General features: G+C 43.5%; 1 protein-coding gene across 1 annotated transcript in view; it reads left to right on the forward strand.

Annotated features, from left to right (window-relative positions):
* CFAP46 (cilia and flagella associated protein 46) overlaps positions 1-25,665 on the forward strand; it is a 253,776-nt gene that overhangs the window by 35,905 nt on the left and 192,206 nt on the right. Inside the window, exons 9-16 of the mRNA XM_066601014.1 lie at positions 3,116-3,215; positions 10,442-10,540; positions 11,618-11,808; positions 13,808-14,036; positions 15,623-15,743; positions 19,551-19,677; positions 21,806-21,933; positions 24,852-24,994. Coding sequence (XP_066457111.1) covers positions 3,116-3,215; positions 10,442-10,540; positions 11,618-11,808; positions 13,808-14,036; positions 15,623-15,743; positions 19,551-19,677; positions 21,806-21,933; positions 24,852-24,994 — 1,138 coding nt within the window. The remainder of the gene's footprint in view (positions 1-3,115; positions 3,216-10,441; positions 10,541-11,617; positions 11,809-13,807; positions 14,037-15,622; positions 15,744-19,550; positions 19,678-21,805; positions 21,934-24,851; positions 24,995-25,665) is intronic.

Raw genomic sequence — 25,665 nt, forward strand, 5'->3', positions numbered from 1 at the left:
TACTCACCTCCCTTCAGCTGCCGGGGCACAGCGTGTCTTCTCCTGCTGTCCCCTGCACTGTGGTGCTGAACTGCTGTCATTCAGCTGAGAGCTGCGCTGAGCCAATCAAAGGCAACACTCACTCACCCATTCATGAATTCATGAATGGGTGTGAGTGAGATCTGCCTCTGATTGGCTCAGCGCTGAGCCAATCAGGGGCATGTCTGACTCACACCCCCTTCATACCCACTGCAGGCCGGCCGCGCTGAACTCCGACTGCCGGGACAAGGTGAGTATATATATTTTTTTTATTTTTACACATTTCTGGATGAATTGCAGGGAAGGGCTTATATATTTAAGCCCTTCCCGACAATTCATCCCGCGATCGCCAGCAGCCCATTGCTTTCAATGGAGCCGGCTGTATTGCCGGCTCCATTGAATTCAATGGGCTAACATCGTTCTGCCGGGACAAGGTGAGTATATATTTTTTTTATTTTTACACATTTCTGGATGAATTGCAGGGAAGGGTTTATATATTTAAGCCCTTCCCGACAATTCATCCCGCGATCGCCGGCAGCCCATTGCTTTCAATGGAGCCGGCTGTATTGCCGGCTCCATTGAATTCAATGGTCAGTGCTCGTTTAATCGAGACGAGTACCGCGTGGTGCTCGTCTCGAGTAACGAGCATCTCGAGCACCCTAATACTCAAACGAGCATCAAGCTCGGACGAGTATGCTCGCTCTTCTCTACATTTTACGTAAATAAAGTGATTTTTGTATTTTTTGCAGTTATCACATTGACTATTGCATAAACAAAAGTTTATGCCTATTTAGATTCTTGGACAACACTTTTAAGGTGCAATCTCCCTTTAACACCCTAAGAGCTTATTTACACGGGCGTTTGTGCACCTGTTCAGACGGCTCAAGCCTGGTGCATATACGCCGAGGCCGCAATGCCTTACCTCCCCCTTGGCAGCCCTCCGGCTGTTTGCAATGGGAGGGGGTGGGGTGGGGGCAGAGCTAAGCTTCCACCCCTGCCCGCAGCCAGCAATGGGAGGGAGCGGAGCTTAGCTCTGCCCCGCACCCTCCCATTGCAAACAGCAGGAGGGGAGGAGAGAGGAGGAGAGAAGGGGGAAGGAGTTTAGCAGTCAAGCTGCTAAACTATCTCCCACCTCCCTTCTCCGGCCAATGTCATTGGCTCCCATAGGAGTTTATGCAGCTGCCAACATATTCCTGTCCAACGGGAATACGCCTGTGTGATATGATGGATTGGAATCCAATGCATCAGATGGTAGTGTATATCGGCCGGACGTTTAAATGGCGGCCGATATACGCTCGTGTGAATAAGCCCAAACACTCATGTTGAGATAGGAAAAACCCGCCTAAAAAAGGAAAAAAGCTATTTCAGCGTTGCTTTTTCCGGTTTACTATTAGGACATTCCCCATGTGGCATAAATGTTGTTATCTTTATTCTACAGGTTATTACGATTATGACAACCCCACATTTATTCAGGTTTTATTATGTTTTACTACTTTGGCAAAATACAAACACTTTTTTGTGCACCACACTACAGGACACGAGCATTTTTATCTTTCAGTCGACATGAGGGCTGTTTTTTTTGTGGGACAACCTGTAGTTTTTATTGATACTATTATATACAACTTTTTAACTATTTTGGGGAAGCAAGATGTATAGAAAAACGCAACTTTAGCATTTTTCGTAGTATTTCTTTTTTTAATTTTTTACAGAATTTGCCATTCTTGAAGAATAATTAAATATTTTACAGTATGGGTTATTATGGCTGGGTCGATGCCAATTATGTATAGTTTTTTTTTTTTTCAATATTTAAAGCTTTGTTTAAGGCCGGTTACACACAGGCATAGGCACAGTTACATGCACATTTGAATGGCATATTTGCACAATCGGAATTGCGTATTTGCGTGCACGTGTGCCTGTTTTACTGTACTTTCTTCGTGTGCAAAATAAACACGCTACCATGATGCCATTCATTGAAATGGGTACTTAGTGTAATTAGTTCAATATAGGCTCTTTCCCTAGACAAATACACAGGAAGGTAGAGCGAATACAATGCATGCGCAAAATATGTTCATGTGAGCAAACTCATTGAAATCAGTGCGGTCTATTCACTGTGTATTGCGTATGCAAATTTTTCATATGTAATACGCTGCACAAATACATTCATGTGAATCCGGCTGACTGGGAAAATAATTTTTCTTCTGTAATAATGCTTAAATGTGACGGTCCGCTATGACTTCATCATTTGCACGGTTCAAGTGTGTAGAGGAGTGATTAGATGAACAAGTCCTCATCATTTCACTCCTTTTTTGAGAAATAAAGACCCCTATATATGACAATTGGAGAGCAAATTTGCTCTCTGTTTGATGGAAGGGGGAACAGGCAAATATACAGGAGAATCACAAATGTTTTTGGTTGTATGCTCATTCTCCCTTTCCCCTCCTCTCTCCTCTGCACACACTAACTGAAAACTGATAGCTGTAAATTCACTATTCAAACGGTTGTAGCTGCAGTTCTGTACGGGGTACCAACATGCTTTTGGTGTACTTTTAAAGCCAAGAATCTCAGTTTTAAAAAGCACGCCAATAGTTCTGATAGATTCAGAGATACAGCCGTTAAAGTAGAATGAGCTCTGTCCATCCAAAACTGTAATGTCCTTTCCTGCTGAACCAACACAGCTCTTCCTAAACTGTAGGGGTGCTTAACAGAAATGCTAACCTGAATGCTTATTACAATGCCTGATCTCATTAGCATGAGTAAGTGCAGATCTTGTACAAATGTCACAACTCAAAGGGCTAAAATGTAACAATCGATATTTTTGTAGCCCACAAAAGGTTGTTACTTCCTTTTTTCGCGTTCCACCACGCCCAACGTTCGTGTAAACAGCGGCGACAGCCTAACAGATGAAGCATTTAGTGGTGACATTTTTTTAAAACCTCTTCTAATACTGTAATAAAATGGGGACGCTATTCGGTATCCCTGAGTGTAATAACCAGTATAATTATCTGTATGCTCAGCGCTACTTTAAATACTGTATCTCTTTCATCTCCACTTCTTCAAGCCTTAATGCTTTCTGCACAATTGTGCTGTTCATTTCCAGAATTCCTCTGCTGATTGAACTTGCACGTCTCTCAATGGATTTAAAATGCAATCAACTCGCTGCCGCTTGCATCAATGATCTGAAGAGCGCAGATATCACGGTATGTTTCCAGGCTTTGTGTTTATTACATGCTGTGAGCGGCTTTCTTACTATGTGATTCTTATTCAATGGGTTTCATTTGCAGAAACATATTTATGTTTACACAGTATTCTAGCACTGCGGCGCGCAGCGTCCGAGTGGGTTTATTTGGTAACTCAGTGATTTTACCTTTATCCCGCTGTGCCTGAGAAGATCTAAGAGACACTAGTGTACCCAGCTTGTCAGTTACCAAAAATGACATACAGTAGTATGCCTGTGTAATTATTACTCCATGTGGCCAATTTACATTACATACCTATTCCTAAGGGCTCATTCACACGGGTGTGGGAGTCACGTAGTCGTCAGCTGTGTCAAAAAAGACGATTTTTCCGTGCTGAAGTCCTGAGCTTCAGCCGCGATCCTTCCACACTGAACGGGAGGCACTGAAAATATACTTTGCTGGAGAGAAAGAGATCAAGGGGGTGTCCCTGGGCTTCCTCTCATTTTCCCATGGGTTCCCTTCATCACCGGGGACTCCCGGCATCTCAGTGGTTCACCCACAGGGGAGATGAAGGGATTCCCCAGCAGCACAGCTGGAGGGGTTCCCCTGCAATGGAGATGAAGAAATTCCTCAGCAGCGTAGCTGGAGGGGTTCCCCTGCAGGGGAGCATCCCTCTACCTCCCTACAGGGGAACCCCTCCAGCTGTGTTGCTGGGGAATCCCTTAATCTCCCCTGCAGGGGAACCTCTCCAGCCGTGCTTCTGGCAAATCCTTTCATCTCCCTCTGCCAGCCGGCTTGCATAGTCTGGCATAGGAGTCTATGGAGGCTTCTGCTCTTTACGCACCAAAGATAGGTCAGTACCTATATTTTTACGCAGCAGGGAATTTCAGTTGCTGAATTTCACTGATGTCCTATCTTTTTAGGTGCAATCTTTTTTTTTTTTTGCACAGCCAAAATTCCTTTATCTGAATATTTCCATAGGAGACCATTGGTTCTAATAGTTGTGGGTTTTTTGCGCATGTAAGTTAGCTGAGCAAATTCCCTCATGTGAATGAGCCTTAAGGGTGCATTCACACGGGCGAGCATAGGATCGGTTCCAGAAACTGGGGCCAACATCGTACTCTAAAACTTGCAATTCTTGGTGCATTTTTGCACAAGAAATGAATCACATTGCATCTATGCACTGGCGTTTTTCACGTGTGTGAAATAATCGCAAGTGCTTCCAATAATTTCAGTGGTAGAAATCCCATCACACTCGCATACAAATCACATGACATGCGAGCGCATTTTTTTTTTTTTTTAAGATCCCATTGGAGATAATGGGCGATTCCTTGCGAGGAATCGCCCAAAAATAGGACATACAGTGATCTTTCAATCTCGCAGCATCGAAATTGAAATCAATGCATTAATTTTATTAGCGAGTTCTGTCCATATCGCTATCAGATGGAACTCGCACGGGAAATTTGCCTGTGTGAATGCACCCTTAGGGCTCAGTCAGAATGCACCCTTAGGGCTCAGTCAGAATGCACCCTTAGGGCTCAGTCTGAATGCACCCTTAGGGCTCAGTCTGAATGCACCCTTAGGGCTCAGTCTGAATGCACCCTTAGGGCTCAGTCTGAATGCACCCTTAGGGCTCAGTCTGAATGCACCCTTAGGGCTCAGTCTGAATGCACCCTTAGGGCTCAGTCAGAATGCACCCTTAGGGCTCAGTCTGAATGCACCCTTAGGGCTCAGTCTGAATGCACCCTTAGGGCTCAGTCTGAATGCACCCTTAGGGCTCAGTCTGAATGCACCCTTAGGGCTCAGTCTGAATGCACCCTTAGGGCTCAGTCTGAATGCACCCTTAGGGCTCAGTCTGAATGCACCCTTAGGGCTCAGTCTGAATGCACCCTTAGGGCTCAGTCAGAATGCACCCTTAGGGCTTAGTCAGACGGGCGTTTTTAGCCACGATTTGTGCATGCGCATGCGTCCGGCGATTTTATAAAACCATTGCTTTGCAATGGTATCGGACACATGAGCGCTTTTTATGCGCTCGTCCGATAAATTATAGAACAGAAATTGCAGATCGCACCTATGTGCGATCTGCGATGCCTGTTCTCTTCTCTATATGCGCTCAATGGGGCCGGCGGCAGCAGCGCCGACCACATTGAGAACAGATAGAATACAAATCATTCTTCTCTGCCACAGAGGCAGGTTTCACTCACACACCCATTCATGAATTCATGAATGGGTGAGTGACTGCTGCCTCTCATTGGCTCAGCGGGAGCTGCCCCTGATTGGTCCCGCTGAGCCAATGAGAGGCAGCAGTCACTCACCCATTCATGAATTCATGAATGGGTGTGTGAGTGAAACCTGCCTCTGATTGGTCAGGCTGTGACCAATCAGAGGCAACTCATTCAGCAGGCGGGGATTTTAAAGCCCCGCTGGCTGAATAGTGCCGAGAAGCAGTTCAGGAGAACTGACAGCGGCCGCGGCAGAACTCCGGCTGCAGCAGAAAGGTGAGTATTACATTTTTTTTAATTTTAACACATTTTAGGATGAATTGCAGGGAAGGGCTTATATATTTAAGCCCTTCCCGACAATTCATCCTGGGCTCGCCCGCAGCGCATTGCTTTCAATGGAGCCGGCTGTATTGCCGGCTCCATTGAATGCAATGCGCTGGACAGCTCCGGCCCGTTTCTAATGAAACGCGGCTAGGAGCAGATTTTCGGGCGTTTTTTGGGCCGATTTTTCGGCGCCGGTCACGCGATTTGCACATGCGCATCCGTTATGCGATGCGCAAATCGCGCGAAAAACGCCAGTGTGACTAAGGCCTTAAACTGATTTAGAGTAAATGCTGAAAACAATTTTACATCTTTTCTTGTATGTAGAACAACATAAAATGTTATACTGCTAGATGTTAAAATGGTTCAATACTTTTTCTATTTTCCCCTAATTTAAGGAAGATCTGTCATGTCAAAGGGGTGGCCACATTGCCCTGCTGACCGGACTCTAGTGCAGCCTGTTATCGATCTACTCCCCTGTTCTCCTGTACTAGACTCTGTTTGTTTCGACTCCTAGCACCGTGAAATCTGACTTCACCCATTGACAATAAGATTCACAGCACTAGATGCCGAAACTAATGGAGGTCGGTGCAGGAGAATGATGGGGAATAGACCTGAAAGACAAGCCCGTGGATATGAGAAGTCCAATGTTTTGTGCTGATCAATCGCATAATGATATATATCTTTAGGCTTCCTTCACATTGTCTTTTTTTGGATGATTTTTGCATTTTTTACAGGCTTTTTGGTGGTGCAATTTGGCCACACTTGTTTTTTCTTTGCCATTTCTTTGAAGCACAGGTCAACTATCTGTCACAGTGCTGCTGGTGCCGACATACATGCATGGGTCCCGTGTGACATTGCAGCATCAACACCGGACCATGTTGTCGGTACATGCACAGTGCCAATTGGCACTGAACACCAAGGGAAAATAGTCTTCCTACTGTTACAGCGCCGGTAGATCAGCTGAGCTGTCTGTCATATCAGTCAGCCTATCAGTAGCTTGCTTAGGGTATTTATTCCGGCTCCTCTTTACAGAGGATGCCAGTAATACATTGATTTACTAGTCCTGCTCATTGGTTGGCTTTGTTCACCTTTGTACTTTTGAATGTTTCTTGTAGTGCCTTCCATTTTGGACTTTGTGCTTCTGACTTTTTCTGCTATTCTCCCTGGTTGAGTATTATCACCTTCGAACTTTGACGCTTGCTTGTTTCTTTGGCCATTGTCTTCTGCCCTGTCCTCGCATATTCCCTTTCCTTCATTTAACATCTAAGCATGCATAGGAAATCAATTGAGGTTCCAGAAGTGGTGTCGCCCTTTTCAGAGTGGGTGCTCTGCTTAATTAGCAAATTCAGTCAGGGCAGACCAGGAAAAGATCTCAGGCCTTATACCCTTTTTTCAGTTGTCATCTAGCTACATAATACCCCCCTCTATCCTACATGTCATTCAACTTGTCCCTGTCACAAATTTATTGGTCGATTTTCCCTAGACAGAGTTGGGCAGATGTGACTGCCCCATTGAAATAAATGGAGTGGCAATGCACGCACATGTCCTCTACTCCATTCATTCGGGGACTTTCAAGACCTCCATTCTAGAGATCGGTGTGGATTCCAGCGGTTGGACCTGCATTGATCAGAGAAGGATAGGGGATACTTTCATTTCATGGGACAACCCCTGTAACTATAAAATCTTTGTTATTATGGGTTTTCTGTGGTCTGTGTGCAGTGACTATAAGAATATCCTCACTAAGGTTGGAATAAGGATGTTCACGAAGACGATGCCTTTGTTTTAGGCACAGTTGGCTGCGCACAGACCAGATACAATCGCTGTTAGGAAGCACAGAGGAAAGCTGAATATTTCTGCAGGGTATTGTTCGTATCCCTGATCGTCTAGATACTGACTTGCATACAAACGAGATCTGTTGAGCTTCAGAGCTCTTTGACTTAACAAGTTAACTTGCGCTCTTGACCTGCGAGTCTACGGCTGATGTACAGTAGAAGAGCAGGTCTGTCAATGCAGAAAAGTGATTCCAATTTGTATGATAAGACATATCATGTATAATACATTTCTATGTCTAAGTCTTTGTTCATATCTTTGTTGGAGGCCCTGGCGCAGATTCCATTAAAATTCCCAGACAAAACAGGGCAGCACACTGCTCCATATTGTCCAGTATAGTGCCGGGCAGCATGATGGAAACGCAACAGGCCCCATTATAGTCGGAGGGGTCCATTGGGCGCTGTTCATGTACCACATCCAGCTCTACCGTTATTTTCATTGCTCAGCTCCTATGTAGTCAGGCTGAATTAGCCTCTCTGGTCCTATAATATCGTTCAGCTAATATCACATATTAAAGCACCTCATTACCAGTATACTATACAGTTGGTGTGACTGCACATTGGTTCCTGATGAAGTGTCTTCATATAGCACAGAAACTCGTCAAACCAGTTTTTTGACATATAAATCAGGATTATCTGATATTGGAACCCTAAAAAAAATTATAAATCATCATAACGTTCACTTTGATGATCACACCCTTAATTAACAAGTATGTGTGTATATATATATATATGTACTACATAAGCAAGAATAGGGAACTTCTTCCTAATCTGTGCTGCCACTCTACACTGAATAGGCTATCATATCCATCAGGAATTCATCATTCATTCTGTGTGCGTCATTTTGACATGATGGATTAATACATTAACCTGATATCTTTCAGTAATGCTAAACCCGACCCAATTATGTTGGTTCTAATTTAACCACATCACCATCTTCGGTATTAGCTTATACAGTGTTCATTCGCATGAATTTAGTGTTTTTTGCAGTCTGTCTTTGTCAGCCCATTATTTTAACCAAAATTAATAAAAATCGATTTTAGGTGTTTGTAACTGTGAAGGGCTCAGCTCCTATGGCTGATCAAAGGAGATATATAGCATAAATGTGAAAAAAAACTACTGTATATTCCGGTGTATGAGGTGACTGGGCGTATAAGTCGACTTACATGCCGGGAATACAGTGTAGAAAGAAAAGAAAAAAACAATACTCACCTCCCGCGGAGTTCTACGGCACTGCTGCAGGCTGTCGCTCCCTCCTCCTCGCCGACAGAGCTGTCTACAACTTAAAGGGACTCTGTCACATCCTATAAGCTCCATAAAGTAGCTTAGGGCTCGGTCAGACAAGTGGTTTTTTTTTGCACTGCTGAAAACGGGTGAACGGGCAAAGTTTCATATGTGCAGTGCATGAAACTTTGCCCATTCACTGGAGCAGCTGGGCTTGGAGAAGTGCAGCTGCTCCACGAAGGTCCCCTCATCACTGAACACTGTAATAGCACTGTCACAGTGTTCAGTGATGATGGGACTCCCCGCCGGGATGAAAGAATCCCCTGCCCCAGCTGTCACAGTTGTGGCAGAGGATCACCATGCTGCCACTCCGTTAAAAGCAATGGGATAAAGGCAACCCCTGCAGGCATTTTTGGGGAAGAACTTGAAATATAAGCCCTTCCTTGAAAATAACCACTAGCTGCTTGAGAAAAAAAAAATACATCACCTCTCCAGCGCTGTCCAGCTCCGTTGTGTCTTCTCTCCAGCTCCCTTGCACTGTTCTAAAGCATTTTCTTCTGGCCGGGGATTTAAAAATTGCCGCCTCCTGAAAGCGCTGCCTCTGATTGGCTAAGCACTGTGACCATTCAGAGGGAGTGCTTAGCTATCATTCGATGAATGGCTCCTCCTCCAAAAGTGGAGCAGAGAGACCAAAATCCCAAACTGACACTAAAACAGGTGTGACAGCATCCTTAGTAAAGCAAAAGGCTACTGTCATCTGAAGATTAAATATTGCATAGTAAATCTTTAGTTTTATAGAGGTTATTCCAGAATGGACATATATCCCCTTAGCCAAAGAATAGGGGCTAAATGTTTGATCACTGGGTCCCCGACCGATCACTAGAACAGGGTCCTGAACGGTTCCTTCTTTTTTCATGACACTTATGAAGAGAACTTGGAATGGAATAGCATTTGAGCATGTGCCCTGCGCTCCATTCACTGTCTACAGACCAGACACAAACAGATGAGTTGGCTTTCGCCATCAGTCCCATAGACTTCTAATGGAGCGGCACCGTGAACGCTTGAGCGTCGCTCCAGTCAAACTCCTCCTCAATGTAGTTGTGCAATGAGGAAGAATGGCGATCTTGGGATTCCCTTGCTAGTGATCGTGTGCAGCCCCTGTTCAAACATCTATTACCTACCTCATAGGTGATAAATGCCCATTTTGGAACCTCCCTTTTGAGTGTATAATCCTATTATTGCAGTCAGCTGATAGTAGGCCACCCCTCCATTATTTCAGGTGCATTTTTGCTTTTCGTTCTGAAGGTCCATCGGCATTCATTGAAATAAATGGTCTCTTGCTTTAAAGTTTAACTGTACTTAAAAAAAAAAGTTTTGATAGGACATATGGATATGTTTTTATCAGTGGGGTACCGGGTGCCAAGTCTCCCACCTATTGTTCCAACACATCAGCAGGAGCATTCATTCACGCACTGCCAGTCCTCACTTGCTGAAGTTGGGCTCCCGGACATTCTATTGAGCAGTGACCACTCTCTAGCTGCCCCTGGTCTGTGATCAATGTTATATAAGCCAATCAAGGCTCTTTATTTGCCTATTTGAACATTGTGTCCTTCATTGTATTGAAATGTATTGATGTGCTTTGTTTCAGGATCCAAAGACCCTCATAACTTTAGAATGCCTTCAGAGTGACCTTCAAATTGTCAATCTTGGCCAGCAGATTAATACATATTCTAAAGGTGTGGTCGAGGTACGCATTTGTTTCTTGTAATAAAATTGTTTTTTCTTTATTTTAGTAAATGAGAAGACATGGAGCTTGGGTCATTCCCTGGACTATAACTCCCCCTACATATCCATACCAATTGCAGACAATGAAGTGTGAATGGGACATCCATTGGTCTGAGGTGTTTGGGCCCTTTTACACTGAACAATTAGAGTTTACCTTCTCGCTGGATCGCGGGAATCTGAATGATAATCGTTCAGTGTAAATACCTGCACGATGAATGATAATTCATCCGTCATTCAGATCGTTCAGGCATGAAATCAAACAAATAAAATAAAAATAAATAAATCTTTTTATTTGTATAGCACTAACTTATTCTGTAGCGCTTTCAGGTAATTTATTTATTACCCCCCACCAAGCTGGGTACTCATTTTACCGACCTCTTGGAAGGATGGAAGGCTGAGTCAACCTTGAGCCGGCTACCTGAACCACAAGGGGATTGAACTCGCAACCTTCAGGTCATGAGCGAGAGCTTAGGACTGCATTTCTGCTGCATTAACATTCTGCGGCACATGAGGCTCAAGTAATGATTGGCCTGTTTACTGTAAATGGATGTGGGCATTGCAGGAGCTTTAATCCCATACCATATTTTAACCATCGCCTGGGATTAAAGCTCAGCGCTTGGTCCTTAAGAGGTTAAATTGTTCTTGCTTGTTTTTTTTTTACAAATATATATGTCAAATAAACCTAATTTGCAGTAGGAATAATGTTGCAACTGTAGCCTTAAAGTTTATCTCTCCACCTTACATAACCCGGTTGTCCTGATGTGGAGACCTTGAAGGACACTCTTGTTCTGCTCCCCTCCCCTGTTCAGAACAGCGTCACCATCCATCCTGTGCTTTCTGCTGGATTTTGTATTATTCATATGGAGAATGGGGAAGTTTTTGCACTTTTTGCAGTGGCTGAAGGTCATACAATGTGAATGTGTTGTATTCTTAGACCTTTTTCCAAAGCAGAATCTTGTCATAAAGAATCCAATCAGGCAGACACTAGAGATTGTAGATAATGCAGTCCCTGAAATAATGTATGTATTCTTCTACACAGGCACAGCTAAGAGTGATAAGCGGACTGGAGACCACCTTACAAAACGCTGTCCGTCTCGGGGAACCTGACGTCATCCAGGATGTATGCACAACGCTGTGGGATCTCTGTCTACCCTTACTACAGCACAACCTGCGCAAACACTTGAAGAAGCCATTACTTCTTCTAGCAGATTCATTGGAAGACATAGATAGGCAAGTGAAGAAGAGGGAAGGGGGTCTCCAGAATGGTGGTGTTCAGTTGTAGACCACCCCTCAGGTCTCCTGATACGTCAGCTGTAGTAAATACAGTACTTGCATCTTCTATAGAATAATGATGCTGGAGTAAATTGACAACTAAGCATGACCGTTCCCCATGTCAATAGGGGGTGTCCCTAGTCCTTAGGTGACGCTGTCAGCACTGGTTAGACAGCATAAAAGCATGTGTCCTGAGCTTGATTATTTGGATGCTTTTACAACATGCTGCAATATTTTTGTATTGCGGTATATATTTACCAACATCATGTTAAGCCATACCACAAGTAGAGCTTAATAGGGTGAAGTTCATGACAGTCCTGGGAGGAGCCTTCACATTGCTCCAGGCTGCCTTTGCAAGCAAAGGAGTTAACGACTGGGATCTCAGCTGCTGCAGTCGGGTGACAGCTGACACCCAATGCGTATGGAGCAGACTTGGCTCCAAATCCCACTCCATACTAATCTCACACACATCCAATGTATATTAACGTTAGATGGCTTAACAAGGTTAAAGGTTATGTCCTCCTTTACAACAAAGCATTCTTTATTCTCTCAATGCCTTCCAAAATAAAACAACTTTGCAAAAGGCCATAATTTACAAAAAAATTAGAGTATAGGAAATGCAGAAAGACTTGGAGCAGACTAAATGAGAGAGGAGTAGAAGCACTGGCGTAACTATAGGGTTTGCAGGGGATACGGTTGGATCCGGGTCCAGGAGCCTTAGGGGGCCCATAAGGCCTTTCTTCTCCATATAGGGAGCCCAGTACTATAAATAAAGCATTATAGTTGGGGGCCCTGTTACAGATTTTGCATTGGGGCCCAGGAGCTTCAAGTTAAGCCTCTGAGTCAAAGGTTTTGTGTGGACTGCAGATTAGACATGGGGAGGTGTCGGGATATTAGGGCACAGATGTACGAATGTAGCAATTGCCAAATGAACATTCAGCATGCCATATCTGTTTGTTTAATGCACCAAAGGCTCTTTTGGTGCACTATACTATTTGTATGTCCATTGTTTTGTAATGACTGCTGGACTGTGCAAATAGTGTCGGTGCGCCATAACTACGTAGCATGCCACTTCAGTCAAGCCGGGTTCTGCTATATCTGTATAGAGGGGACAGGTTGTGAACATGAGGTATGGTGAGAACATGCTGTTGACGGCCTTTTATGTCATTGATAACATTCTGAACTGTATTCTCTAGGCGATGGATAGCCAGTGGAGGAATTGGCAAGTGAAGGGGTGGGCTAGTCATGTGCCACTGTTGAGCATGGTTTGGAGGGGCACAAATGTTGGATGGTAGGTCACAGAGAAGACTCGGGATTGAAGACAGGTCCTATCTAGGAGATGTCTTTGAGTTGGAGGCAGCAGTAGTTGCTGAGGACTTGTATATACAGTTTGAAGGACTGGGCATAATCAAATGTTACACTGAGAGATGGACTTGTGGGACTGTGGAAGTATGGAGCCATTGATTGTGATTGGTAGGTCTGGTGGGGGAGTTGAGTGAGTTGAGGGGAAGGTGATGAGTTCCGCTTTGACCTTGTTCTGGGTCTGTTTGTTGTCTGTTAACTATGCAGACACAAAGGTCTATATAGGAGCTGTAGAAACAAAACAGTATTACATTTCTAATTAAAAACTTTTGCAAAGTCGCTTCACTTCTCATTTTCGATATATTGAAGCAATTAAAAAAAAGGTTCCAAAGGTGTCCATATCCTTTTAGGAACTTTTTGGGAGCTTGTAGGCTTACACATTGAGCAATACTTTTCTTTGATACTGCATACTTTGGATGCTGGAAAAGTAACTGTCAAGTATGATAACTTTCTGTTCTCCTAGTCAGTTTACAAAATATTGAGGAGTCCTGGGTGAGGGCTATTCTGCAGAGCAGCTTGGTCTAACAATACTGCTTATATACTACAAATTTACACCACCAAACTACTGACACATCTTTATGTTTTTACGCTTCAGCTTATTGACTGTAATGCGCTGTCAGATTCATTTGGAAATTGCTCAGATTGAAGAAGACGACGACCGAATTGAAGTTGCAATAAGTCACCTTGAGAAAGCATTAACTCTAGATGGTGATGGACCATATCAAAACCACCTGAAAAGTTATCTTCATCGGCTCCAGCTCCGAACTACACTGTACACAAAGCCACAATGTGCAGAAGATCAGGCAGCAATGATCATCGAGCAGGTAATCTTCTTTTGTGTCCCTTTAAAGGGGTTGTGCAAAGATATAAAGTCATAACTTTATGATTGGTGGTGGTCCAACCACTGGGACCCCCGCAGATCCATAGAATAGGAGTCCCAAGGGTCCCCGCATACGTGGAGCAGAGGTTGCACTTACTCGTCGCCACTCCATTAATTTAAGTGGGAGCGTCAAAGTTGCCAAGTGCTTGGCAATCTCCACCATTCCCGTTTAAATAAATGGAGTGGCATGACTTATGCTCCATTCATACGGGGGCTTTCAGGACCCCTGTTTTCAGGATTGGTGGGGTTCCCAGAGGTTGGATCATAAAGGTATTCTGTGAATAGGGGATAACTTTACATCTTCGCACAACACCTTTAAATGGGTTTTCCAATAAAGCCATTTATTCCCTATCCACAATATAGAGAATAAATGTCTGATCGCTTCAGATCCCACGTCTGGGATCCCTGATGATCCCAAAATCAGCATACCCCGAATGCCCCATGTGAATGGAGAGGTGGTGAGCTTGTGTAGCTACTGCACCATTCACTCTTAAGAGACAGATGGAGATCGATGCACTCTGAAGTCTCCCTTCGTCCCATAGCCATTAATGTAGCGGTGGTCATACATGTGCACCACCGCTCCATTCACATGGGTCATTCAAGGTGTGCAGATCTTGGAATTGTTGGGAGTCTGACCCTTTTCTGAGAGTTTCAGTCATAGGACCCCAAGTGATCAGACATTTATCCCCTATTCTGCAGATAGGAAAAAGAGCAGCACAAAAAATGATGTGCCATTTTACTAATCGGAGCGCTGAAAGATTATATAAGCCTCACAGTTATAGGTCCATTGTATTCTTAAGGGAAGCAACCCCCTGCTTCTTTCTTCCTCCCCCCACACCTCTCTGCAGGGACCGACAGGTTGGCATTTATGTATGTATACACAGCAGGCTGTCAGTCACCACCACGGAGAGTGCTGTCCTTCCTCCAAGAACTCTGCTTGCTGTCATCTAGTAGGAACTTTCATTGTTTCCTTTCAGTGGACAGATCTGACCCGGATTATGTGATGGATATAACTTATTACAAGACATAGCTCTCATGCATGTAGTCAGTCCTGCACTGTTACATGACCAGAACAGATTTCTATCCACTGGAGGGAATAGACTTTCTGCCAAATATAAAGATTATATTCATTTGATTACCTTATTCCCACTGGAAAGCTTCTGATACTGTAGGCATTGGTTGTTTGTCACCATATCCAATGATCTGAAAAGCTAATAATGTCTATAGGAACCAGTGGACCTCTCCAGCCACATCTTCTAGCCCTTATCGTTGTCTCCTTCAGCTCAGCAGAACATACAGTGCGTGTTATGGAAGGGTTGGGGGATATAGCTGCCGGCCAAACACCTTTCACCCTGCAGGTGTCTTATGTCTCCAGCCAGCTGAATTCTTCTATCTTGACAGGTTGCAGATGGTGCTGATGGAGAACTAAGACCATGCCCAAGAACTCTCTTAGGAGTTGAAGTTCACTAGCTTCTGGCTGTTTTTTATGCATGAAAGTTAAGTCTTAAATTCTTCCTTTTTTTGCCATAGGCAAAACAAAGCAATGCCAAGGACTCTGTACGGAAGAAGCGGGCACTACTTGTCAACGCTGGACTCTGCTTGGCTCCTGATGCTTTTCAGATGGTGCTTGATAGCGAGAATGAAGCTAAAGGTAACCCAGCCTGGTGGTTGTTCTGTAATACGCCATTATGCAAATTCATATACAAATCTCTAATAAAACAAGAATGCAGGAAGCCAATCTGTGTTCTACTGTGTGTTTCTTAAAAGGCTTTTTTTTAAATTTGCAATAAACAAATTAGTCAACAAACATGAAGCCATTCAGTACAGCGTAACAAAGGAAAGCCACAACATGTCAGTGGAAACAGCAGATAAACTCAAAGACAAAAGTAGACTTGACTGTTGGTCCCGGGAGAGCTGTCTATACGCTGCATGAGGTGAAATTAGAGTCAGGTGTTCTTAGTTAATGGGATGAAAATCAGGTATGAGTGGGCGTCCTGCTTTATTCAAAGTTCAGGGAGCTAGCAAAGCCTGATCTTCACAATACATGTTTGTGTAAGTGTGTCATAGCATGAAGACGGGACATTCCTGAGCATCTCAGAAGAAGAGTTGTCAATGCTCATCAGGCTGACAAAGATTACAAAACCATCTCTAAAGAATTTGGACTCCATCAATCCACAGATTATGTACAGATAGAGGAAATTGAAGGCCACTAGTACCCTCCTTGAGAGTGGTTAACCAACAAAGATCACGCCAGAGGGCAAGGTGTATGATTGTTTGCGAGGTCACAAAGTAACACAAGGTAACCTCTAAGCAACTAAAGGCTTTTCTCAAACTAGCTAATGTTAATGTTTATGAGTCCACCATCAGGGGGACACTAAACAACAATGGTGTGCATGGCAGAATTGCAAGGAGAAAGCTGCTGCATTCCAAAAACAATACTGCTGCCCAGCTGCAGATTGCTGGAGATCACCTGAACAAGCCAGAAGGATATTGGAACAATGTTCTGTGGATCAGTAATACCAAAATAAAGCATTTTGGCTCAAATGAGAAGCATTATGTTCGCAGCATTACAGCATAAAAACCTCATACCATCTGTGAAAGATGGTGCAGGTTTGGGCCTAGTACAATAATACTCTTTTTTTTTTTTTTTTTTAGAACTGTTATACACTATTGTATTTTCAACTTTTTAAATTTTCTCTAAAACAATTCATTGTGACTTGACTCATTTTGGAAATACCTTCCTCATATATATATATATTTCTGACTCTACAGAGATACCAGGCATTTCTTTAGCCTGACAGTTTTTATTGTATTAAAACATGTTTTGCACTAACGACTAATGTTTGGAAGGAGTTTGCCATAAAGGTAGGGGAAACCCTCTTTCCATTTTGATAAGGCTTTATCAAAGGGTTTGGGCACACTAGTGTGCAGTACGTTTTATATACGGGTCAGAGGTTTAGCTAGGTTTGGATATCTCAGAAGATCTTCCACTCTGGAGACCACCGGTGGCCATGGGGCAGAACCAAATTGTGCATTATTTGCATGCCAAAGCTGCAGCTACTGAAAAAGGCCTTATTCTGTAACCCAAATCTGAGTTGTAGAGAAGCAAAGGTGGGAAAAGCTAAACCTGCAAAGATTTGTCCCTGGTACCTCAGGTCTCTGGCTGCCCAAAGCTTACCCACATTGTCATTAACTAGGTGAGAAAAAATGCTGCTATGCTATAACAGTGTATGAGGAAAACAAATGTCCTATCACTGATCACTCCAGGGAAACCTTTTATTGTTTTCCCAGGATGCAACGGCCATACAGAGCATACTAATGCAGATAATATACTCACGATCCCGTTATTGATGACTGCTGTAGTCCCCCATCAACCCACATGATCTGTGCTGATCCAAATCCTCCAGCAGACCAGAAGTTAGTTTGTCTGCTCATTCCTATAAGACTCACATTGACGCACTCATTGGAATTAGTAGAGAATACCACTTTTGGTCCCACTGCATATGTTGTAGGATTCAACCAATCACAGTGAAGGTCACGATGGGAAAACGGATAAGAGCGGGTATTTCATCAATAAAGGGATTGGTACATATGTATTTGTCCTACTATGCTCCGTATGGCAGTTACACCCTAGGAATACTATAAAAATGTTCCCTGGAGTGGCACTTTATCTACTTCAAGACCAAGCCTGTTTTGTGCCTTAATGACCAAGCCAAATTTTGGTAAATTGGTACGTGTCACTTCAACAGAGAATAACCCTGTAAAGGTTCTACATCTCCAAGTAATCCTGACAATGTTTGTGTCCGTCACATATTGTACTTTATTCCGGTGGTAAAAGTAGACCAATACAATTTGCATATATTTATTAAAAGACACCAAAAATGTTTTAAAAGTGTAGTTTTTTTTCATATTTTCAACTGATTTCTATCAGGTATATGTTTCTTTTTTGTTTACTTTATCTTGTAAACTCATTTGAAAAATGTTACATGTTTCTGAGCAATTAGCCTGCCTGTCCACGGGCGATTACCCGAGGCAATAATCCGGCTGCAGGTAACACAGTGAATGCTTTCCATAGCGTTGCTATAGAAAACATAGCGATTCTCCACTCGCGGGATTCAAATCACAGCATGCCGCAATTCTCTGCGGTGAGCCTATCTGTCAGAGAACTGACAGCGCCCCCTCCTCCTCCCCGCGGCAGAATATCACTGCCATATTCCTCAACGGCCGTGGACAGGGGGCCTTAAGGAGACTTACTAATTTAATACTCATTTTAAAATTTTTGAAATATATTGTTTTTAATTCATAATTCTTTATTTTATATACAGGGTATTAATGATGACATCAATGGATGTAATTATTAATTGATGTAATTAATTAGTATATGAGTACGTTCACACATGGCAAAATTGATACAGATTTTCTGCAGTGGAAAATCCACACCAAATTCTGCTTCCAATTCCGCTTCACACCATTGGTGCGGATTTTGGCGCAGATTGTGATGTGGTTTTGCAATAGACTTCACACCTTCTTTTGAAATGGTAAAATTAGTGGCAGATCCGCATTAAAAACTGCATCACAATTCGCAACAAACTGTGTTTATTTTTGATGCGGATTTTGGGGTGGTTCCACACTGAATTCTGCAGTGCAAAATATGCTACGGATTTTGGTGCGGATCTGTTTTAATGAACCTTTATAAGTGTAATATATTTCTAGATAAATTATTGAAAATGAACCCTACTCTCTACAATCACCTATGCTCACTAAATAGTATAGTATTGTAATAAAAAGGGTTAATGTATGGTGTTTCAGAACACCTTTAGCTTCTTTCCATTTGATCTCACACTAACAGGAGACCAGGGAACAGAGAAGCTGAGAAGTTGCTAAAATGCTGGGAAAGTTTGTTACTACAACAAGCTTTCCTGCCCAGCGCTAAGAGTGGCTGTCCGTCTGATGATGTCATCAGAACATGTACCAATCAAATCCCAATGATGCACCTGAACTACAGGCTGTTAGTAAACACTTGTTTTGGGCGTTTAACCCGCTCAGGAGTATACAATTGCCCGCTGAGTGAAGAGCATAAATTTATGTCGCTGCTGCACAGATCCCAGCAAGCAGCGACATAAATTTACAGTGGGCTTGCAAAGTAGTTAATACCTGCTGACCAAATTAAATTTGCTTTCTTTTGTACTCAATGTAAAGACTGTAGTCCATTACAGGTGGCATTCCCCCGCTTAAAAGCGAAGATGTTATGTCTAAGTAGACTCGTTATAAAGTGTGATGGGAAATAGATGGCTTTCTCAGCCACTTCTTCTTTAAGCCGCCATTGTGTAATGAGGGATGCATAATTATTAATCTATAACCAGCCTGCACGATCTGCTTACAGCCTCAGGTTGTGGCGATGACATTTACACGTCTTCAGATGTAACATTTATAACTCCGAGGTCTTGTCTGCTGTCAGTCTCCACAGGTGAAAGTAACAAGGGACGTATCCGTTATTTATGCATGAAGGCACAGCATCATTCAAAGTGTGTCCAGAAGACTGATGGCCACTTAAAGCGTATGGAGAATACAAATGATGCAGAAAGGTGAGAACCACCCTGGGTGTACAGTAATCTCTGTCTTGCTAATGTTCTGTGACACATTTCATATGGTGCTTTAATTATTAAATCACCGGCTCCTTTTGAGTAGAGGAGCATTAGGTTCACTTAGTAGATCCTGCTGGTAAGTTGAAAGTAATACATTTTATATAGCTATTCTGCTATGCCTATTAGGTCAGCTTCTTCATCCATGTCAGAAACGGTCCCGTGGACCTAATAAGGGCAAATGTCTAAACCAGAGGGCTGTTTTATGGCCTGGTGTTAACTACCATTGATATACCTCTGACCCTGATGCCACACTTAATGCAGGGTTACGGTTACAAATGTGCAATTAGGATTATTGCTCACGATGGACTTCATTTTTGCTTTAAAAGCCGATATTGCGGTATAGTATTATAGTAAAGGGGTAATAATCCTTATATAGCGCCAACATATTCTGCAGCACGTTACAAATCAGAGGGTACATGTACAGGTAAGTCTGACATAACATACAGTATTACATTTAATAAACCATATGAAGAATAAGAGTGATAACCCTGCTCACAAGAGTTGACAATCTAGGAGGAAATAGGTATGACACCAGAGGTTACAGTGCTTGCTCTGTACAATGGGGCAGTATAGGGTACTATACATACAGTATGAGCCGGTACCCAGCTGATACCTGTATACGTACAGATATGGATTGCATTAGGGTGTATGGGATGTGGGGGATATAGTAGGATGAAAGGGGTCAGGTTCTAAAGGAGAAATTAGAAGCGACGTGAATGGAGAAGAGTTAGATTAGGGGATGGGATAGGCCTCCCTAAAGAGGTGTTCCTTTAGGGCACACTTAATACTGCGGATGTTGGAAATTAACCTGATAGTCTTGGGTAGCGCATTCTAGAAAACAGGTGCAGCTTAGGAAAAGTCTTGTAAATGGGAAGCTTTGATTAAGGAGGAACTTTTAGGTTGAGTTCACATTTTTAAACTTGAGACTAAGCAGCAAAGTGGATGAGATTTGCAGAAATCCCATTCACATGCTGCTGACAGTCCACTGCAGATAAACCTCTCGGAAACTGACATGTGGCGTGGAATTCAAATCCGCGACATGTCAATTTTGGCGCCGTTTCCACTTCGGGCTCTCTTCTCTCTATGGGGAAAGATTTCTGCAGTGGAATACAGGCTGAAAAGCCGCTTGAAACCCACGCCAAATGGAGACGGTTTTGAAGTAGTCTATCCGCTGCAGAAATCTTGCGAAATTTTCGTGTGGTCCCGTGGGAACTCAACCTTAGTGTAAGGTCATTAGCAGAGAGCATGTGTAGGGTGGTAGACCGAGATGAGGGAGAGATATAGAGCGGTGAGAGGGATGGATGAGAGGGATGACCAGTGTAGTGATTGCCACAGGGTGGAGATTTCAGTGCAACGGGTAAACAAAAAGATAAACCTCACTGCTGCACTCAGGATAGATTGGAGAGGGGAGGGTTTAGTGAGGGAAAAACCGCTTAGCAGCGAGTTGCAGTCGTCAGGGCAAAAATAAGTTTTTGATGTAGCCACAGTAATAAAGAGCGGATTCTGGAGATGTTTTTAAGATGCAGGTGGCATAAGCAAGTGATTAGCTATAGGGAGTGAAGGGAAGATTGAAGTCAGATATGACCCCAAGACATCAGGAGTGTGCCTAGCAGTTATTGCATCACCGCTCACAAGATGGAAATATCAGGCTTAGCTAGGTTTGTAGGTTACAAAAACATGTGAAGTGCAGTAAGTAGAGATGAGCGAGTATACTCGCTAAGGCACATTACTCGAGCGAGTAGTGCCTTAGCCGAGTATCTCCCCGCTCGTCTCTAAAGATTCGGGGGGCGACGCGGGTGACAGGTGAGTTGCGGCGGGGAGCTGGGGGGGGGGGGGGGGGGAGGGAGAGAGATCTCCCCTCTGTTCCTCCCCGCTCTCCCCCGCCGCCCACCGGACCCTGAATCTTTAGAGACGAGCGGGGAGATACTCGGCTAAGGCACTACTCGCTCGAGTAATGTGCCTTAGCGAGTATACTCGCTCATCTCTAGCAGTAAGGGTAAATGTAATCCTGTAATCCAAGGGGAAAATGTACTATTACTAGAGTTTGCATCTGATCTTTTCATCGTAGGGTGAGGCTGTGGGCAGACTTGGCCAAAGTGGCACGGAAGCAAGAAGTATGGGATGTGTGTAGGGCAGCATGCCGCGTCTGCTTGCTATATGATGACGGCCGGTGGCATATTTCAACGCCTGATGTCTGTAAGTATAGTCCTGCAGTTTTGTGTCCTATCATTTATGTACCGTATGTGAAGCTGACATCTCAGTGACCGCAGTCCAAAGCCGAGGCCGTGTTTATAAAGACATATTAGACAGTGGCCCACAGACTCTGTTACAAGGAAGTGTGTAGATAACTCAGCCAGTAGATACAGAGCTCTGACTTGAGGGGATGTGGTTTTGAAAAACTTTTTACCTTTTTTGAAGTTTTATTGAGGACTTGAACTGCAATCACATTATCGCTTCTACCACACAGATGCAGCCAAGTTTAACTTGACTCAGGCAAGGCTTAATAGGCACCCACACATGGCAGCTGAAAAGAAACTCACAGCTATGAGTATAGAGCGAGTCAGCTCCCAAGATTGCTCTATACGCCCACCGTGGTCCCCTGACATGTATTCACGTGGGCTGCCACACCTCTGAGGTGCTGTTGCTATGCAGCTAGAAGCTTCAGCTAGTCGTGGCTCACAAGGGTTTAAGTGATTATTAGCCAAATGGCTTTAGGTTAACCGTGTGCCCAATAACTATAACTAGTCAGTAACTACTAAAATCATTAATGAGCTGCAGCTAACCAGAGCCGCCCGACAACTGTGCGGTGAACGTTTTGTTGGACCGTATCCTACGTATTTTACTTATTGTAAATATTGGCTAATTCATTAGGAACATTTCATGTCCTTTAACAGTGTTCCCCAACTCCAGTCCTCAGGGACCCCCAACAGGTCATGTTTTCAGGATCTCCTATGGTAAGAACACCTGTGGTAATGTCTGAGGCACCGACAATAATTACATCACCTGTGCAACACTGAGGAAATCCTGAAAACATGACCTGTTGGCGGTCCCTGAGGACTGGAGCTGGGGGAACACTGCTTTAACACATGGAGATTATTGTGAATGAACGTCTGTCTCAATGTTTGTTCATCCGATCATCAGTAATTGGTAGCACCCTCCCACGGGCAGAAGTACCAAGAAAATGTCAGGTTATGAGGCACCAAGAATCATTCTTGTCAGCAGCACATCTCTTCATGTAAGTAGATTATGTGCTGCCAACAGCTATGAAACTCAAAAATTATGCCCTGGGACCAGAGGGAAAAGTATATTATCTGCGATTTTTTTTCTCTTCTATCCACCAGTCCTGGGTCACACTTTTGGCTGTCCAAGATGGCCAAAACAATCTTCTGACTACCTATTCCCCACCGTGCTTCTTAGTAGTGTTAGACTACCAATGCATTATACCTATTTTTGTGGCAGTTTGTGGGCCGTAGAAACAAGATGCACTGCAAGATGGCGGAATTTCTTGTTTTTTTTCCATTTTACTCCACTTAGAACTTTTTAAAAGTTTTTCAGTACATTATACGGTACATTAAATAGTACCATTGAAAAATACAACTCGTCCCACAAAGAACAAGCCCTCCTACAGCGACGTTGATGGATAAATGAAGGAGCTACGATTTAAAAAAAAACAAAAAAAAACCTTGGTCACTAAGGGGTTAAATAACTTGAAAATCAGGCGCGCTGCTATTATTCAGTTTTACTAGTGTAATCAGCAGGTTTTAATTTTACAGAAACATATCAATTACTTTTAGAGATGAGCGAACGTACTCGTTTAGGACAATTACTCGATCGAGCGTCGCTTTTTTCGAGTAACTGCCTTCTCGGGCGAAAAGATTCGGGGGGCGCCGGGGGGGTGGGTGGCGCCAAAGTGGAGCCGGGGGGGGGGGGGTAGCAGTGGGGAACAGGGGGTAGCTCGCTCTCTCTCTCCCACCCCCAATCTTCCGCGCAACCCCTTGCTCACCCCCGGCGCCCCCCGAATCTTTTCGCCCGATTAGGCAGTTACTCGAAAAAAGCGATGCTCGATCTAGTAATTGCCCGAAATGAGTACGTTCGCTCATTTCTAATTACTTTCTGTTAGGGACATTTTTTACAAATTTGTTGCAGTGTTGGACATCGCAGTGCCCAATTAGAAAGCAATGTGCATTAGGTAGTTAGAAAACATTCTGGCAGCCATCTTGGTTCAGAACGGAGGAACAGAAACTTGGCCTGAAGCCTGAGGGTCACTTTAATAACCCTATTTATGAATTCTATTTCCCCAACTTATGCCAAAAAGTGTCTTTATGATATATATTTTTCCCATTCCTTTAGCTGTATGGAAAAACTACGTTGACCATCAGCATGCTGTAAAACTATGGTGGACATTTAGGAAGGCTGTAAGCCAGTTTTTTTGGCTTGGAAAAGTCGCAAAAGTTTGTACAAGGGCTGCCTGTGCAAAAATGTTACAACTTTTCAGCCTTCTGCACCGGCCCCACCACTTTTTTAAAAAGTGGTTGGGGCTTGCCAGGAGGGGCATGGTCACCCTGGACAGACAGATTTATGTATAATTTACATCAGCAACTGGCGTAAATTATGCCAGAAATATACGCTTGGCCAGGGCCAGGCGTATATTTGTGGAGGTCCAGGGAATGTCCTGGATACATGAAGAGGCGCTGGGGAAATTTTCCTAAGGTTGGCACTGGAAATAGTGGGCATAGTAAATTTCCCCCCGTATACCTTATATTGAAGATTACAATGGAAGTCGATGGCGGACATGTCCAGTTACATAGTTCAGAGACCTTGTTCAATCGTAATGCCTAAACTGTGTGAAAACCAGTTTTCACACATTAATGTACTAAAGCGTCTTTTATTTGTTCCTTCTGATCAGTAAAGAACGATTCTTCTCTGTTATGAAGGCCATGAAGAAAGCATTAAGTGGCAGATGTAATCAGCATCTACACAGAATTCCTCTTGGGTGGAATTACTTAGATTAAGTAATGATACTATTAATCTTGCCTGAATTACCGTACTTGGGTTCAGTCTTACCCGAGAAATGAATTGTTTTCCTTTTATGTTTTATTGTAATTTTTCATTAGCGCAAAATAAAAGTCCTGCCAACAGTGCGGTGGAAGAAGGAAGGAACTCAGAGCTGGAGTCTTCAAAGCCTAGGACAGAAGTATTCAGCGATGAGAGGGTCTTATTACGAACGCTTGCTGAAATTCGATTTATCAATGCAGAGGTCAGTACTGTGTATGGTAAGACGCTCAATAGGAGAATGTGTACTGGGAGTCAGGCTGGTTATAGGGTACATGGTTGTTATTCAAGGCTGTATACTCAATGGCCATATAATTGGATTCACCAGTCTAGTAGCGTGCTGGACCTGCTTTGGCCTTCAAAACAGCCAGAATTCATCCCAGTGTAGATTCCACTAGGTGTTAAAACTGTTCGGCAGGAATCTTGACCTGTACGGACAGGAGAGCTTCTTGTAATTGGAGGCACTCACGTGTTTTGGACAACTGACAGGAAGGAGTCATCGATTCATGCCACTTGTGCCAAATTCTGACCTCCTATCATCATGGTGCAACCGAAATCTGTTCAGTGATCCAGATTTTGCGCTCTTTTTTTGCCCACTAGAGTCATCGTTCCTTTTCTCTTAGCGCTGGAACTTGGTCATCTACTGCTATAGCCCATCCGTGCTCAGGTCTGACCTGTTGGACATATTATTTGGAGCACCAGCCTTGTATTCCACTGCAATTTGCTTGACTGTGTGCTACTTGTTTGGTTCATCAGAACAATTCTTGATGTTTTCCTCTGACCCCTTTTGTCATCGAGCTGCTTGCGTCCACAGGATGCCCTTCTGTTGGTTATATTTTCTTGATCACCATACTCTGTATACTCTCCACACTGTTA

The sequence above is a fragment of the Eleutherodactylus coqui genome, chromosome 4 (genome assembly GCF_035609145.1).
Source record: "Eleutherodactylus coqui strain aEleCoq1 chromosome 4, aEleCoq1.hap1, whole genome shotgun sequence".
In the NCBI taxonomy this organism is placed as follows: Eukaryota; Metazoa; Chordata; class Amphibia; order Anura; family Eleutherodactylidae; genus Eleutherodactylus; species Eleutherodactylus coqui.